This window comes from Elaeis guineensis, chromosome 3 (genome assembly GCF_000442705.2).
Source record: "Elaeis guineensis isolate ETL-2024a chromosome 3, EG11, whole genome shotgun sequence".
In the NCBI taxonomy this organism is placed as follows: domain Eukaryota; kingdom Viridiplantae; phylum Streptophyta; class Magnoliopsida; order Arecales; family Arecaceae; genus Elaeis; species Elaeis guineensis.
Window position 1 is genome coordinate 117,544,059 of NC_025995.2, and position 16,010 is coordinate 117,560,068.

The window sequence follows — 16,010 nt, forward strand, 5'->3', positions numbered from 1 at the left end:
ATTTTAAATCTTACAGCTACCAAAAAAACATATCACCACAATGTTCACGTTTTAGCAATCTGGTAGTTGATTCATACCTAATGGCCCGACCAGACCGTTAGTTATTGTTCTGACCGAAAAGATAAACGATGTCTGTATACCATTGACATATAAATCCACAGTCCAAATCCTGCGAATTTAACAAAAAAAAAAAAAAATCCAACCACCATTCCAACTACCTTTCTTAGCCTTCAGCATATATGAACAACAAAGCCAAGAAGCCCCTCATCCTTGCACTGATCCAAAAATGCCACATCAAAGAACTAATACCACCCTCATTTCTCTTCTATGGATTTCAATGGCCTTATTTGCGATTGCCATCCCCAGTGAATTCTCCATTGCCGGGTATGAACAAGGTGCCAATGACACAGAGCATGGGCTCAAGCTCTTCGAGCAATGGAGAGCGAAGCATGGCAAGGTTTACCAGCATCCAGCTGAGAAAGCTCGTAGATTTGAGAACTTCCTAAAGAACCTTGAGTACATTAGAGAGAGGAATGCAAGAAGGGGGATGTCATCACCAAAAGGGCATGTTGTGGGACTCAACAAGTTTGCAGATTTGAGCAACGAGGAATTCAGGGCTATGTACCTAAGTAGGATGCCTTGGAGTAGAGAGAAAAGGGTGGGCAGGAAGGACATGGTGGAGGGGAGGGAAGAGAGTTGTGAAGCTCCTTATACTCTCGATTGGAGAAAGAAAGGAGTAGTTACAGCAGTCAAAGATCAAGGAGAGTGTGGTCAGTGTTTTTCTTCCCTTGATACTATTTTATAAAATGGCATGTCTAGAACGTTTCATTGCACTAATGATTTGTAAGTTATAACCATATAACTGAGCTTTACAAAATTTAAAGATTCAGGATGTCCACTTCCTTTTATTTATGAATTTTGATGCAAATTTCACTTTAGAAGTTCATGAGTATAATTAAATGCTAATGACTTTCTTTTAGAAAGATTATTAATGACATTTTATACATAAATATCAATGATCCTGCCGCTGTTTTTCTATAATGGTTGTTCATGCAAAGCAGATAAAATATGACAGCCACTAATTATTTTTTATTTGATTTTTTTAAAATATAATTTCTTTTAATATTTAATTAAATTTTCACTTTTCTGATGTCAAACTTTAAATGTAGCCATTAATTGATCTCTCCTTAAACAGGCTATTGGACAGCCCCACTCATTGCCATGTAGAATCATGGAATCAACTTTTATTTTTCAGTGGAAGTGAGTGTACAATCACTGTAGGCGCAGACAAAGTCCACTGTGTTCACTTGGGGGTAACTAATTTTCCCAAATTTTCAAGCACATGATTAATATTAGCATTAAAGTTCACAAGCAGAATTTTTACTAATTAATCTATTTCCATAACAACTAAAATTGCGGTTAGATAAAATTTCAGATTGAAATTAACAGATATAAGTAAGCAATTTATGTGATTTTCAAGTAAAATGCACTTCATGAAAAATAAGAAAGCAAATAATGCTTAACCAGAGAAATTTGCACTTAGATTTCAACATACATTGTTGATTGTTATGCGAAAGTAACCAAAAAGTGGCACCATAGTTTTTCAATCCTAGAACTACTCAATTCAGCTATCTGCAAGGCTAGGTTTTCCATGTTTGATCAGAACTAACTTTTTAAACAAACATGCCTTGAAAACTTTTACAAATTTATGCAACTATCTAACCAATTCATGAGAAATTAGGTATCTTAGGCCTTAAGGTGTAAGCAATGAATTTGCCTATATCAATGATCCAAATAACTTAATATAGGCCTACAAAAAAATATCCAAATATTACTTTTATAAAGTTTTTTTTTTTTTTTTTACTGGAACTCTCAAAACAAACCCAATTGACCCTAAAATTTCAGCCTGAAAACAAATGGCTGGTGCGTGCTGTATGATGAAGATCTTTTTCTTTTTTTTGTAATGGAAAGTATGATGAAGATCTAATCCATATATGTCCTGGTTAAGAGTTGTTTAACATGGCTTTAAAAATTGCAGATATTATTGATCACAAACTACTTCATGAAAGCAAACCTTTAGCCATAGAACGCTCCAAATGAGCGGCAATCAAGGCTTCCAAGGATTATTCACTTAAGCACATAATCCTAGATGGCTGCATCGAGATATGCAGGGACATCAACACTTTATGATATCCAAACGAATTTATGAAGTTGAGTAGTTTAAGATATGCTAAAAAGTGACAAGAACCCTAGACAAGAATGTCTGAGATAAGATTAATGCAAGACAAGATTTATAATCAACTAAACTAGAAAAATTGTTTGAATAAAGTACAAGAATGAAGCCAATGTAGTTTCCAATTTTTTTTTTTTTAAATATAGTTTTCAATTCAATAAAGAACATGGCAAGCCTCTTATAAGGGGATTTAGAACTAGGGATGAAGTAACAATGATAGATACATGATTATTGTTAGCTTGAACTGATCATGAGGTCTCAATTGGCAAACAAGGTTGTAGTTGCTAGAAACCAACACCAATAAGGAGGGCAAAAGAGAAGCAATAGTGGAATCCAATAATCTTAAAAAAAAACACTACTTGTAGCAGAAGATTGTTAGGCCATAGGCTATCAGAAATTCAGAATACACAATATGCATGCGAGAGAGATAGTAAGTTATTCACGCATAATGTCTGAAATAATAGCAAATGAGCATGACCACAGAGAAAAAAAAATTAACGTGTTTCTGATTCACTAGTACAATTGATCGAACAACTTGGAAAAAACCTATTAACATAAAAGACGAAAAATAAATGAGATTTTGGGAAGACTGAATGAAATACTCTGATTATTAGATTGTACTCTATTAACTCCTAGAATCAATCTGATTATTAGATTGTAATCCATTAACTCCTAGAATCACGGAGAAATATGCTTTGCTAAGAACTTTTTGAGAAACTGTTGTCTAACAAACTTTGTTCTCGTAATTTTTTTACTTCATATACGCACACATCAAAATGATATTTCCACTCATTACATCTTACGAAAGCAGGCTTTTTCCCTTCCATGCATCAGAGAATAGCTCACAAATAACAAACAGATTATGATCCTTCATCAGCTATCTCTGATAAATTGCTGCCACAGGAAGCTGCTGGGCATTCTCTTCTACAGGAGCTATGGAAGGAATAAATGCCATAACCACAGGGAACCTTATCAGCCTCTCTGAACAAGAACTTGTGAACTGTGACAAAACTAATGAAGGGTGCGATGGAGGTTACATGGATTACGCATTTGAATGGGTCATAAACAATGGGGGAATTGATACAGAATCAAATTATCCTTACACGGGGCAGGATGGTACCTGTAATGCTGAGAAGGTAATCAAAATCATCACAAATTTCCATGTTAGCTTGTCATAAATTATTGAGAGCACCATAAAATATGGGCTAAGCATCCAAAGTTTGCACAGAGCATTTTCTTTATTCTTGAATAACCATATGAACTTAATGATCAGGAGGAAATCAAAGTAGTGACAATTGATGGATATCAAGATGTAGCTCCAAAAGATAGTGCTCTTCTCTGTGCTGTCGTCAATCAGCCAGTAAGTGTGGGAATTGATGGATCTTCATGGGATTTTCAACTCTATACAGAGGTAAGCAAACTATAGTATCTCTCTTATGTCCAATAGCAAACCCCTTTTAAAGAAAATAGATATTTGAAGAACCTTCATTCAGGAAATCAAGAACTCCTAAGCAAAGCAAGTGTTGAAAAAACAACTATAAAATGTGATGGTCATCCATCTTACAGCTGACTAAGCCTGATGAAGAACTGAAGCTTCACATAGATTTAAGACAAACATTCATGCTATCTAGCTTGTTTATGATTAAGCTAACATAAATCATACTAATAAATTTACATCATGTGATTTATCAGGGAATCTATGACGGAGATTGCTCAAGCAATCCAAATGACATCGATCATGCAGTACTGATTGTGGGGTATGGATCCCAAGACAATGTCGACTACTGGATTGTGAAGAACTCATGGGGTACCAGCTGGGGAATGCAAGGGTACATATACATAAAGAGGAACACTGAATTACCATATGGTGCCTGTGCTATAAATGCCATGGCTTCTTACCCCACCAAAGAATCCAATTCTCCATCTCCTTTTCCATCACCAGTCATGCCGCCGCCGCCACCTCCACCACCTCCTCCTAGCCCGTTGCCAACAACATGTGGAGATACGTCATACTGCGCATCTGGAGAGACTTGCTGTTGCCTATTTGAGTTTGCAGACATCTGCCTACTCTATGGTTGCTGCGCTTATGAGAATGCAGTGTGCTGCAGTGGGACTATCTACTGCTGTCCTCATGACTATCCCATATGTGACATACCAGATGGGCTCTGTCTCCAGGTTTGGATTTCCTTAGCTTCACTATTCAGTAATCAAGCCAGATATTGCACAAGCAGTACTTGGCAACTGACAGAAGTTAAAATAAGATTCAGATTAATAGGATAGCGCTGCACTGTTTACATAGACTGCCAATATGTTACTCTCAGCCTCATATAGGCAGTGATCATTATTTGGAAGGAAAAGAAGCAATTAAAATGCTCAAAATGTTACAAGGCCAATTCTAATTTTAAGACACAAATGATAGTTTTGAAAAAAAAAAAAAAATGCAATTTCAACTTTTTGAAAAAAAAAAAAATCGCAACTTCTAGAGAAAGTCAAATGAGGTAAGAAGATCATTTGTTTATTGTAATTTTTCTTCTTACATCTACCATTACAACAGAATCCCTGTATTGCTTCTCCATGAAAAATATCTATCTTACAACAAAGAAAAATATAATAAAATTTTCTCTCAACATTTCACCTAGAGAGACTTAATTTCAAAATGACTAGATTTTGCTTTAACATACCACTTTACAAATATCATTATAAGCACTCCTCTTAACATGAGCAAATCAATCATAACCCAACAAGTTAAGCCTTACAGAAGAACTGATTAGAGAAGATCACATATTACAAGTAGTATCCCATATGGAACTAATCAACAATATACATATACAATTCATAGAATCCCATATAGAATTATCTACCTGTTCTTGTGTCCATGGTAGCCTAAATTCAACTTTTCCTTTCTCGTAGAACAAAAGGGACTCCCTGGGTGTAGCAGCAAAAAAACTAAAGCTTGCCAGGCACAAGTTACCATGGACAAAGTTTGAAGGACCAACCAACTATTATCAGCCTCTGATGTGGAAGAGAAATGGAGTTGAAGCCTTGCGTTGAAGAAAGCAGATGGCTTTTTTGTGTGCATTCAAGACAGCAGATGGAGTGGACATTATATATTTCATGTTGTACTGCAAGTTGCTAAATTGTTTTGCTTTGTGAACTACCGGATCATATTATAATACAGATATTTCATTCTGCCACTCTGCTTTGGACACTCCATACAGAGGAAGCATCACTAGATCATATAGGTCAGCCATAGACTGTAGCTTGCTAATTGTTAGACCTTATCTAGATAAACCAATCACAATCATAATCATCAAGCCATTTCCCAAATATTTGGGGTCAGCTTTATCAGTCTTCATTCACCACAAATTCCTACTTAGGGCCACTACCTTATCTAGAGAAACCCATGGAACTCAATTTTCATGAGTGGATTAGTCTAGGCAATTATCAGAATATCAAAGAATCAGGATCAGTTGTACCTGTGCTAGTGCTTGTAGCCATTACATGCAGGCTATATACTTCAAAAGAAATGTTCTAACTGCAGTAAAAGATGTGAAAGGATCAAAATTGTTTTGTTAGCAAAAGGTATTAAGTCTATATGATGTCTGTAGTGGCACATGGTACAAATAGCTTGTTCATAGGACCATCTGTGTTAAAAAAACCATTCACGTTGTTAAAATTCAGCCTAACTTTGGTAGCATCTAAAGCATGTAGACAATTGACATGATCCAAATCCAATAGTGTAGTTACCAGATCTAATCTTTTGTCTTCCTACTAGGCACATGATCATGCCCATATTGCTAGGTAGTACTACAACAGGTTCTCCAACCAACAAGCACAAAGTATTATATATATCAGCACTGTGATGCCCTCAGTGGACATTATGAAACTTTGTTCGCTTGCTATGGTACTCTAACTGCATAATATCCCGCAATGATAATGTCCATGTGCAAGGAGGATATCCAATTAATGAGAAAATATCAGATATCAAAATGATCTAAGTGGCAGGAATGAGAACTAAATAGTCATAGCTTAGTAGCAGCAAGAAGCACTTTCTGATAATAACTGAACTCTCCAAAGAAAGCAGTGGTATCTATATGAAACTCACCATGGCAATCCACAAATTTCAGCTTAAAACTTCCCAGAACCAATTAGATATCACAGCCCTCAGATTCATTTAAGCAACTAACGGGAATAAACACCAGGCTAAACTATCTAACAAGAATGCCTTAATGGAAGCATGGTTTTAAACACCAACCCGTATCTGTTGTATGGGGCATACCATTCCAACAACGTACCATGTGCTGGTATGGAGGATGAACCTTACCAACAGAACCCAAACCAGTAAGTTACTAGTATAAGGTCCAATCTGAGAACATCAAATGGAAGCAATATAGGTGGCATCAATGGATCATATCTACACCTTAGCTTCATATTTTCCTGAAGACATTTTTGGGCAGGATCTCACAAAATATACTAGTTGGTAATTCTTATCATATTTGGGCTTTTGAATACCACAAAAAACTGAAGAGGCAATCTTCCTGCAGCAACTGAACATTATTCCATCTATTCATTGTTGCACAGTTTCTCACAACATGCATTGCTCTCCTAGAGATTAAACGAAACAAAACAAAAGCAAACTGTAAGACCAAAATAGAACTTCTAGCAGACCTGCAGCTGGATGAAAGCAAAACTCGATTTGTAGAAGTTAGATCTGAATCAGGATCAAAATCTTGTTTCTGAGTAGGCCAGCAGTGAGAGAATACAATGAACCTGGATAGTCTGTGAGTTTCTTAAATATTTTGACTCAGAATAATGAAGCTGGATAGTCTGTGAGTTTCTTACTTAAATATTTTGGCTCAGAATGCATAATTGGTCGGAAGTTTGAAGCACAATTAGAATATGTTCTATAATCTATGAATTTTGCACACAGTAACCTTACAATCAGATGATAAACATTCAAAGCAGAAATCAACTGAGCAAAAGTCAAATGCACAATGAAATTGTGTTTCCATCTTACACACATGCTTGATACCAGACGCCATTAGAAACTCCAAAGCCTTCTGTCACAAGAACCTCAGGGAGAACTCCTTCGACTGAACATTAGAAGAATCAGAAAAATGAAACAATTTAATCTCCATTCTTCAAGTTATGCACTTCAGCTGCCAGAGAAGTTCTCCTGGCTGGAAAATGTGGCCATCTTGTTGCAAAAAGCCCAGCACCAAATGGGGAGCCCTTGGCACAGGATCTCTCTGTTTCATCATACAGAATAGTGTAGTTACTGCTGCTCACATTCCTGTAGTAACATTCACCAGTACTCTCATATCTGTACACTTGCCGAGTACTTCCTAAGCCACTAGTCACCAGATTCCCCGTCACCCGCATATTTCCCTGACCATTCTGTAAGTTCCTTAGAGAGCTTAAGGAGAAACCAAACCGCTCTCCCGAGAACTTTTTCTCATTGAATCCTAGAGTGACGTTGCAAACCAAAGAATAGGTGTCATCACCTTGGTCGGTAGTCCCCGTGTACAAATAAAGAGGAAAGTTCAGATACACTTGCTCCGAATACAAGGTGTTAGATGGATGCTTGGTATAAGTACCATAATTGAAATCTATGGTCTGGTTCACCACCTGAATACTTCCATTCCCTGCAAACAACATCTGATTCTCATAATCAAACCTCTGAAAGAAATGGGTGGTGATCTTCCCATAAGAGGAATTTACCCACCCAGTCGAAGATATATGCCGACTCGCAGTGGTCTTGAATTGCCCATCAAGCCCCTTAAATTTCGAAATCTGAGATGGCATGAACCCTGGAGCTTCGTATTTGATCAGATGCCCAACAGTATGTGAGCTCTTGCTATCCAACCAAAGATGCAAATTTGCATCAATATACCAAATATCCAAAGCATCGGTTACTCCGAACCCGAATTCATGGGGATTCCCGTCCAAAATATTCCCCAAAAATGGCGTAATCTCTATATCATAGGAGGGGAGATCAAAGGAGCCAATGCCTGTAATGGGCCTCCATAGCAGGGGATTGACACCCCCTGTATAGATCACGGTAAAGGGCCAGACAGCACCAACGACCTCGCCGTCTAGTCTCGCAGTGACCTCTCTAAATGGCCCATTCCCGGGATCATCGGTGAGATTGTTCGCTAATAAATAGTCATTGGGCGGATTGGCATACCAGAACTCGTCACCCTGGTGGAAGGAGACATACACTTCCAGAACGGCGCGGTAGGTGTTGCTTGGGATGGCGAGCTCTTTCGACAGGATACTGGTGGAATTCTGGACCGGAAACCACAAGCCGTCGTTCAGCGGGAGGCTTCGGGAGACCGGCAAGATCAGATCTGCAGGAGAGGCGAAGCCGGGGACTGGGCTGGCGGCCGCGGGGTGGCGGTGGTAGGCGGAGGAATCGAAGAAGAAGTGGAAGGATACGTTGACGTGGTAGACGCCGGTGTAGGTCTGGTCGACGAGGTTGCCGAGGTAGACGGCGAGAGTGCGGGGCTGGGCGAAGAGGGAGGAGTAGCGGGTGACGTCCTTGTTGACGGTCCAGAGGATGCCGGTGGCGCGGGGCTCGGCGGTGCAGCTGCGGAGGATTTCGACGCCGTCGAGCCAGACGCCGAAGATGCGGTCGAACTGGCGGCCGCGGCAGGCGGCGGACCATTCCAGGACGACGGCCGAGGGGGGGCGGTCGAGGGGGCAGTGGGATGGGGGCTTGTAGAGGGCGGTGACGGGGGGCTGAGTGTAGGTATAGCCGAAGTCATGCTGGAGGACGAGGGTGGAGCAGGGCTTGGTCTTGGGGAGAGGGATGGGTCGGGTGACCTCGAAGTAGGTGGTGGGAAAGGAGGGTTGGAGTGCTGCAGATAACTCTGAGGTCAGGAGTTTGGCTCTGTGGAGGGCGGCATTGGATAGAGGGAGGGTTAGCAGCAGGAAGAGGAGAGGGAGAAGAGAGGAGCCCATTGACGATGCGAGAGGGGAAAGGAGATGGCGAGCTTTTCAATCCACCGATCTTTTTCTAGCCTTGTTTTCTTAGCCGGTGCTTGGGAGAGGAATTGCAGCCGACAAAGACAGATTCTAATTGGGCGCTGAAAACAAAGATATCACCAAGAATTGTCGGGATCGTAAGTGGAGCGCTAATATTGTTTGCTCCCAGTGGTGCTACGCTACGAGGCATCCAACTCTAGCTTCTGAAAAGCATTTCGCACCATTGGACCGTTAGGTCGTAGATGAGCATATGAGACGTGGCAATATACGTTTGGCTACCCGCGGTGGTCGACGGAGGGTACAAATTGAAATCTCAAACTGGCTGCTGCTGGAAATCCGAGCCAATCAAGCTGGTTGCTGCTGGAAATGTGAACCAATTCCCCCACGATGGAGCAGATTCTCCCTAAAACTATCATCTCCCATCTGACGATACCATATAGAAATTTGTTCAACTTTGTTATTTAGGTGAGTTGATTATTTATAAAATTATGAAAAAGGGATGGCGAAGATAATTTTTTTATTAATTTTTTTAAGAAAATGTAGACTGATTCTCAAGGTTGATTATTAATAAATATCCAGAAAAATTTCTCTTAACTGATTTCCAAGTCCCAACCAATTGCCTAACTACTAATTTTTATTATTTTTTATTCAAACGATGCTAATGCCCGTGTAGCCCCTATGCGGCGTGACGTTAACATTAATTAATCCTCCCACTCCCCCTCCCTCTCACCACCAGTTACTCGCCCTTCCTCTCTCTCCCTCTCTCGCATTCAACCTTCCTCCCCCCCTCTCTCTCTCGATTGGCGTCCTCCCCCTGTGCCCGATCAGCGCTCGCTTCCCCTTCTCTCCATGGCTTCATCCACCAACTCCTGCTCACCGCCAACGCGGAGATCCTCTCTCTCTCTTTCCCTCCCTCCTCCCGCTCCCTCCCCATCATGGCTTCCCCCACTTCGCTGTATCTCCTTCGCCTCATGGTCTCTCAATTTTAAAAAGCCCGTATATATGGATGGAGGTAAATTATTTCATTTGCCTTTTTATTCACATACGTATGGAGGGTTACTAGATCATTTGTCAATCCTTTCTTCTGCGAATTCTTTTATGCAACATCCAGCTTCTTTGTGTGCATATGTGCTTGCTTTCTTTCTCACTTATCAATATCCATTCCAGGATTTGCCGCTTGTTTACGTGTGGGCTTCCCAGGTTCTTTGCTTCTAAGTAGGCTTTCTAAATGGAGGTTGCGAAGAAATGTTTCGATCAAGAGTGGATTTAAAGCATCAAGAAGTGCTTGTTAGATGGGGGGTGATAATCCAAATTAGGTCCACCTACCGTGGTTGACAATGGCTGATGAGTCTGGGGACAAGTGTCAAGTTTTTCATTATCTCTACACTGATTGGGTTGAGTGGAACATTCCTAGGAAAACAGGGCGTGTCATTCTCATGCTGTTCATAAGCGTGGCATGGTCTTGTTGGAAAGAAAGAATGTTAGACCGTTCCTCAACAAACACAAATCCATTTCCTCAATCACAACCGAAGCAATCCGGTCCTTTCAAGAATGGTCTGTGCTCTGCAACTCTATCGAATGGCTGAATTTGGTAATGTCCGGGAAAAAATCAGAAGAAACCGATCCCGGCTTCAGTTACTTGACTCTGCATCCTAACATTAGATGATTCTGGGGATTCTCTTGGAAATTCTTATGTTCATTACCTAGACGTTCGCAACTCTCCGCGACTTCATCTCCTTGTATCACTTTTGGTTTCTCCATCTACTGATGTATCACATACTGTTTCACTTATTTTTCCTCGCTTTTTTCTGAAAACTCTGCAGCCTAAACCTGTTCTTTCTCCAATATAGTTGGGTGGAGCCTCCCCTTACACTCAAAAAAAAAAAAAAAAAAAGGTTTTTCATCTATTTGGGTGGGTGGGCTAGACAGAAGGATTTGATCTCCTGAGTTAAATTTGATGCTATCATCTGTTGAGGAAGATCTGCTAGATTCATGCTTAAGGAGGAAAAGTGAGAAGCCTTTTTTGCAATGTGAATGTTTATTTGGGGTTTGGAGTGACAAAATCCTCAGTTAACTGGGAATACTATGTTGCTAATTTGCAAATCTGCACTCTTTTTTCAATGCAAGCACTAAATCGGTTTATTGTTTTTGTCTAAATTCATCAGCATGATGCATGATATCTTCAGTTTTTATTGCATGCTCTTCATTTTAATGTGGCATTGGCGTGAGTGAATTGTACATACTTTTTTCCCTTTTAAATGATAAATGGATATTTATCTCTGTGCTTTAAAAGCATGTTTAGTTTGGCTTTTGAAATATCATCTTTATAATTGTGCAACATTCCAGACATGGGACACGTCTTTCATTTATACATATGTTTGTGTGTGTATCCACAAGTTATTTAGTGAGGTCATTCTATGGATGGAGTTTCATGATGTTTTTAGCATCATCAGTCTTTAGATTGACCTTTAAACTAGTCAACATCCTTTGAAGCTGCTGAGGAATTATGCATATAACTATAACTAATTTAAAGTCTAAAAATTAGGATTGGGTGGTTCTAAAGATGGCATTTTCCATATCTCGAAAGTTGATTTAAAAATGAAGGTGCTAACTTATCAAGTTGGAAATGTCCTTGGAAGTTGGACTAAATGACTTGGAATCGATTTACGCCTTCAAGAGGGTTTGGGAGCTTAAGAGTATTTGGTGGAACATTACCTATGTTTAGCTAATTGCCTACAAGCATTTCTTTCGAAGAAAAAAGGAAAAAACTGATTTGAATATTCTTTTTTAAGAGAGAGAAAGAGAGGGCTGTTTGTTGGAACATAATATAGCTATAGATGTCATAATAAAGTTCTAGATGTACAAACAAATAGTTTCTTCTTTGCTTTAAAGAACTTATTAGAATGTATGTAATCTCAAACATTAAGATGAGAAAAAGTATGACAGCATTCGGAATGATGGCCTAGAAAAGAAAGAACATAAGTTATCAGGGCAAATGCATCATCTCTGGTTGACACCTGTAAAATGCTTTAATGATCGGTGAGAGGAGAGAGTGGTGTGAGATGGTGGGCATACAAATAAACATCATTAGAAAAACAAACTGGGCTTTTTTAAAATGATATTGCTAGAAACTTAGATATGAAATGAGCTGTGGATTGGTATTAGATTTATGGTCGCGGTAACTCTTTTTAAGGGTTCTTGATAGGTGAGGTTGATTGCTATACATGTTTCTGTAAATTTGGATTTATTCCAACCTGCATGCTAAGATGGTGATTACTAGTTGGATCGAGCGGTGGCAGTCTAGGGCTGATTTTTCCAATGGAGCATGACTACTGTGGACCATTAAAGATCCAGGTCCCTGGTTATCTGATTGTGATGGCGGTAAAGTTGAAAACATAGTAGGTCTATAGAGTGCAAGGTTAGAAGGGTCTTCCAGTAATCCTGTGTCAGGTCTTTTATGAGTCAAATAATGGTGGTGAAATATGGTGTCTGATTGGAGAAGACATGAAATTGTTAAGTTCCATGATTGATTTAATCGATTTAGTCTTTCGTATGGACAAATATTTTGAGCTGGATCCTAAATTGGGACAATGTTGGTTACAATTTTGTGAACAAAATAATGACTCATTCCTACATCTACATTTGAAGTTTAGTTGGAGAGAGTTGATCTCCGTTTCATACTTCATCATCATCACCATCTTCTTAGTGTGGAATCACCATTTAAATGATTCGTTGGATGGTCAGAAAAAAATAGAGTTCCAATTTTCTGTTCTTAGGCTTAGAAAGAAAGAGCCTCAGAGCCTTTACTAACTCCCCAGTTTCATAGTAAATTTGGGTATTTTCCTGCAGACTGAGGGATTTTGCCTAGCACTATGTCATTTTTTTCTTCCCTTTCTATCTTTTTTTACTTCATTGTCCTTTTTTTGGTCTTAAACTGCAAATTTTTGGCTTTTGGATGTTAGGAAATGGCTCTGTTGCTTTCCCTCTTTCTCTATTCATTGCTCTTCTGCAAATGCATCTTCAATTTAAATTCAGACATGAATCCACACTATGACTGGTTTTTTTTTTCCCCACCATCTAACTTATGGCACTGGTGCTGCTTTAGTTTGGGCTGTTTCATGTCATGTGGCTGAGGAGATTATGGGGGCGGCGCTCATCTGACAAGGAAAATGCTGAAGGTCTATTCATTGACATGTAACCATCACCGAACAATTATTCTGCCATAGGCTTGTTTTAATTTGGCCATCTGATCATGTCAAACTTCCTGTTTCCCTGTAGCTTTCACCACCACCAGTCACCTGTACTACCGGGAAGAAAAAGACCGCCAGCCACCTGCCTCTTCTTGCCTTCATAAAAGATGTAGTCATGGCCCTCTGCCTTAAGATGGATGATGAAGCAGTTGTTCGTACGAGTTTTCTTTCAGTCCATCAATCTATGATAAAAAAGCATGCAAGGCTGGATCTGATGCTGCACCTTCGCTTAATATATCCAAGTACCTTTGATCGTACTTACCCTACAAAAATCAAAGGCAGAACCTTCCTTGCTTGGATTGAATGTGCATTTAATCTCATCCCCTGTTAATCTGGTTATGACCTCCAGACTAGTTCATTCTTCATAATGCTGTCTATGAACTAGCATTGTTCCTCAGCAAAATGTGCAATGAATTTTATAGCCTCTTCAGCTAGAAGCTTGCATGAGGCTTCTGATATCTCCTTACTTTGCTCAAAGATCTGATTACGTCCATCCAAGCTGTGATGACTTCCAGTTCTCCCTATAGTTTTAAAACAGCACTTCCTTTCATTCTTTTGGTAACTGCTATCACTATAATATGCGTTACTTCTTGGCTGATGGGCTTGGAAACTAGCTTATCATTATAATCATGTGATGACCAATCTACCACAGCAGTCATCCTAATCCTATCCTGGATGTTTTCTGTCTATTGTACTCACGGAAGCTTTGATATCAAATGCAGGGACACAAAGGGGACTTGGTCTGCTGGTTGGTTCTCTCCTCAGTGCGTGTGCTGGAGAGAGGTTCTGGATTTGATCATGAAAGGTGACACTCCAGCAACATTTCCTTGGTGAAACAGTAAAAAGAAAGTAGTATTAATAGAAAATGTGGGCATGGCCTTGTTCTCATGGTCAAATAAATCTTTTTTTTAATGGCGGTTTCCTGTTTATCCATTATTCAAGATTTTTCTTTTGAGAGAATATTTGAGGGATACTTAGATTGTCAAATGATCGCTTGGATTTCCTAGTCAAAGGAACATTTATCTTCCAATATGTATTTAATTGCTGGCTTTGCTATAAACCGGAGTCAATTCAATGACCTTATAGAAGCACATTGCTGGTAAACCAACTTGGCTTCAATTATTTGAACCATCCAGAAGATTCTGTAGCAGGGAACACTTTTTCAAAGGCATGACTTTACGACATGCATCTCTTTCACCATGAAAGTGATCCAATGACTCTTCATGATGAGGAAGGTATCTATAAGTACAGCTTTTTCGCATTTTAAAAATAGTGATTTTGCCGATGAATTTAAGAAACAAATAAATTTTGACTCTTGAAGAGGGGAGCATGCTTTCAGGTGGCTTCAGAATCTCTTCTCTACTCAGGACCTGGTAACTTCAGTAGCTTACAAGGACGCTGAAGACTTGTATCTGTGGGTGATGATCCTCCCATTGCAAAAACATTAGCACTCGGCAGTCCTATCTATTGGATCTGTGTTAGCTAGCATGACGTAACGCACACCTGCGGGGCCCTTCCATTTGTTGATCTCCATTTTGGAATTTCCAAAAAAACTTGCATCATTGCAATGGTGGACTCTTGGTTATAATTCATGAATTCTTGTCCACGGAGGCCCTTCCGTTTGCTGATCTGCATTGTGGGAACTCACATCATTGCAACGGTCAATTTTGGGTACAATCTTTTGCGAATTCTTAGAACATCTATCCTATTTTTTTTGGTGCTCTAGTTATATTACGAGTTTTGCCTATATTGCGGTCAAGGACTTAGAGCTCGGAGGGATTGATCTCCGTTCTCCGCTTGGGCCTCTAGCCACTATAGTGCAGGACCTCAAGATTTTGCCCCTCAAAATGTACTTTATGGAGAAGAGAAGGTCCTATCCCATCTAAGTCATAGTTTTTTTGACTCACAACTAATATAGGACTAGTATTACCCTTCCTCCTACACCATAACATAATAATTGTAATAATTTAAAGTCAAATAATATATCCAAATGCAGAGGATTGTGATCGATCTGAGAGCAATTGTGTGGATCACCGAATCAATTAAAATAATTGTGAAATGACAAAACATCCGGGCACTCCTTTTGGAGGTAGCAATAAGTGCTAGACGGCTGAAAGGATAATTTGCTGGAGATATACCAAAAATCATGATGAAAATAATGATGAGATTATTTCTTTCATCAGAAGTGAGGGGCAACTATTAAGGTGTTTGATCGGAATAAATCCTGAAAGAAATTCTTAGGCCCAAACCAGCAACTCTTCTACCATGAAAGTTTCACAAAAATATCTCAACTATTTAAGAACCAACTGACAACTCAAAATGGAAGCATGTTATGTGATCAGTTGCAAGAAACCAAGATTAATCTTAGTATACGATTGATTAGGTGCTCAGGTTCCAATCGAGCATGAAAGGCATATGAACTACTTAAAATTAAGTGCCCATGATAACATGATCGTGAAGGTATTAACCGCTCATAATAACATGATCGTGGAGGTATTAACTACCCACTACAACCTTTATTGATTCAGTAACTCTCACGC

The 16,010-nt window shown here is 39.4% G+C and overlaps 2 protein-coding genes and 1 long non-coding RNA gene across 6 annotated transcripts; 2 read left to right on the forward strand and 1 right to left on the reverse strand.

Moving 5' to 3' along the window:
- The first annotated feature begins 253 nt into the window (after positions 1-253).
- On the forward strand, positions 254-5,427 carry LOC105040610 (low-temperature-induced cysteine proteinase). The gene is made up of 5 exons (XM_010917204.3): positions 254-770; positions 3,137-3,369; positions 3,507-3,644; positions 3,926-4,408; positions 5,144-5,427. Exons 1-5 carry the CDS (start codon positions 287-289, stop codon positions 5,282-5,284), a joined length of 1,479 nt encoding a protein of 492 aa, XP_010915506.1. The 5' UTR covers positions 254-286; the 3' UTR covers positions 5,285-5,427.
- On the reverse strand, positions 3,814-9,790 carry LOC105040609 (peptide-N4-(N-acetyl-beta-glucosaminyl)asparagine amidase A). 2 transcript variants are annotated; one of them, XM_010917203.4, is made up of 2 exons: positions 7,255-9,790; positions 3,814-4,474 (listed from the first exon to the last, which is right to left on the reverse strand). In XM_010917203.4, the coding sequence occupies exon 1, from the start codon at positions 9,194-9,196 to the stop codon at positions 7,361-7,363; it is 1,836 nt and encodes a 611-aa protein (XP_010915505.1). In that variant the 5' UTR covers positions 9,197-9,790; the 3' UTR covers positions 3,814-4,474; positions 7,255-7,360. The 2 variants fall into 2 exon arrangements, with proteins under 2 accessions (XP_010915505.1, XP_073110689.1); XM_073254588.1 differs by having other exon boundaries at positions 7,251-9,790.
- Positions 9,791-9,866: 76 nt separating this feature from the next.
- LOC109505595 (uncharacterized) lies at positions 9,867-14,500 on the forward strand. 3 transcript variants are annotated; one of them, XR_012140146.1, is made up of 4 exons: positions 9,867-10,232; positions 10,388-10,774; positions 13,326-13,414; positions 13,499-14,500. It is a non-coding gene; the product is annotated as an uncharacterized lncRNA (long non-coding RNA). The 3 variants fall into 3 exon arrangements; XR_012140144.1 differs by having other exon boundaries at positions 10,388-13,414; XR_012140145.1 differs by having other exon boundaries at positions 10,388-13,398.
- The last annotated feature ends 1,510 nt before the right edge of the window (positions 14,501-16,010 follow it).

Coding starts and splice junctions, on each gene's coding strand:
- LOC105040609 (XM_010917203.4), bottom strand. CDS start 9,196: ATGGGCTCCTCTCTTCTCCCTCTCCTCTTCCTGCTGCTAACCCTCCCT.
- LOC105040610 (XM_010917204.3), top strand. CDS start 287: ATGCCACATCAAAGAACTAATACCACCCTCATTTCTCTTCTATGGATT. Junction 771..3,136: donor CAAAGATCAAGGAGAGTGTG/GTCAGTGTTTTT, acceptor TTGCTGCCACAG/GAAGCTGCTGGGCATTCTCT. Junction 4,409..5,143: donor CAGATGGGCTCTGTCTCCAG/GTTTGGATTTCC, acceptor CCTTTCTCGTAG/AACAAAAGGGACTCCCTGGG.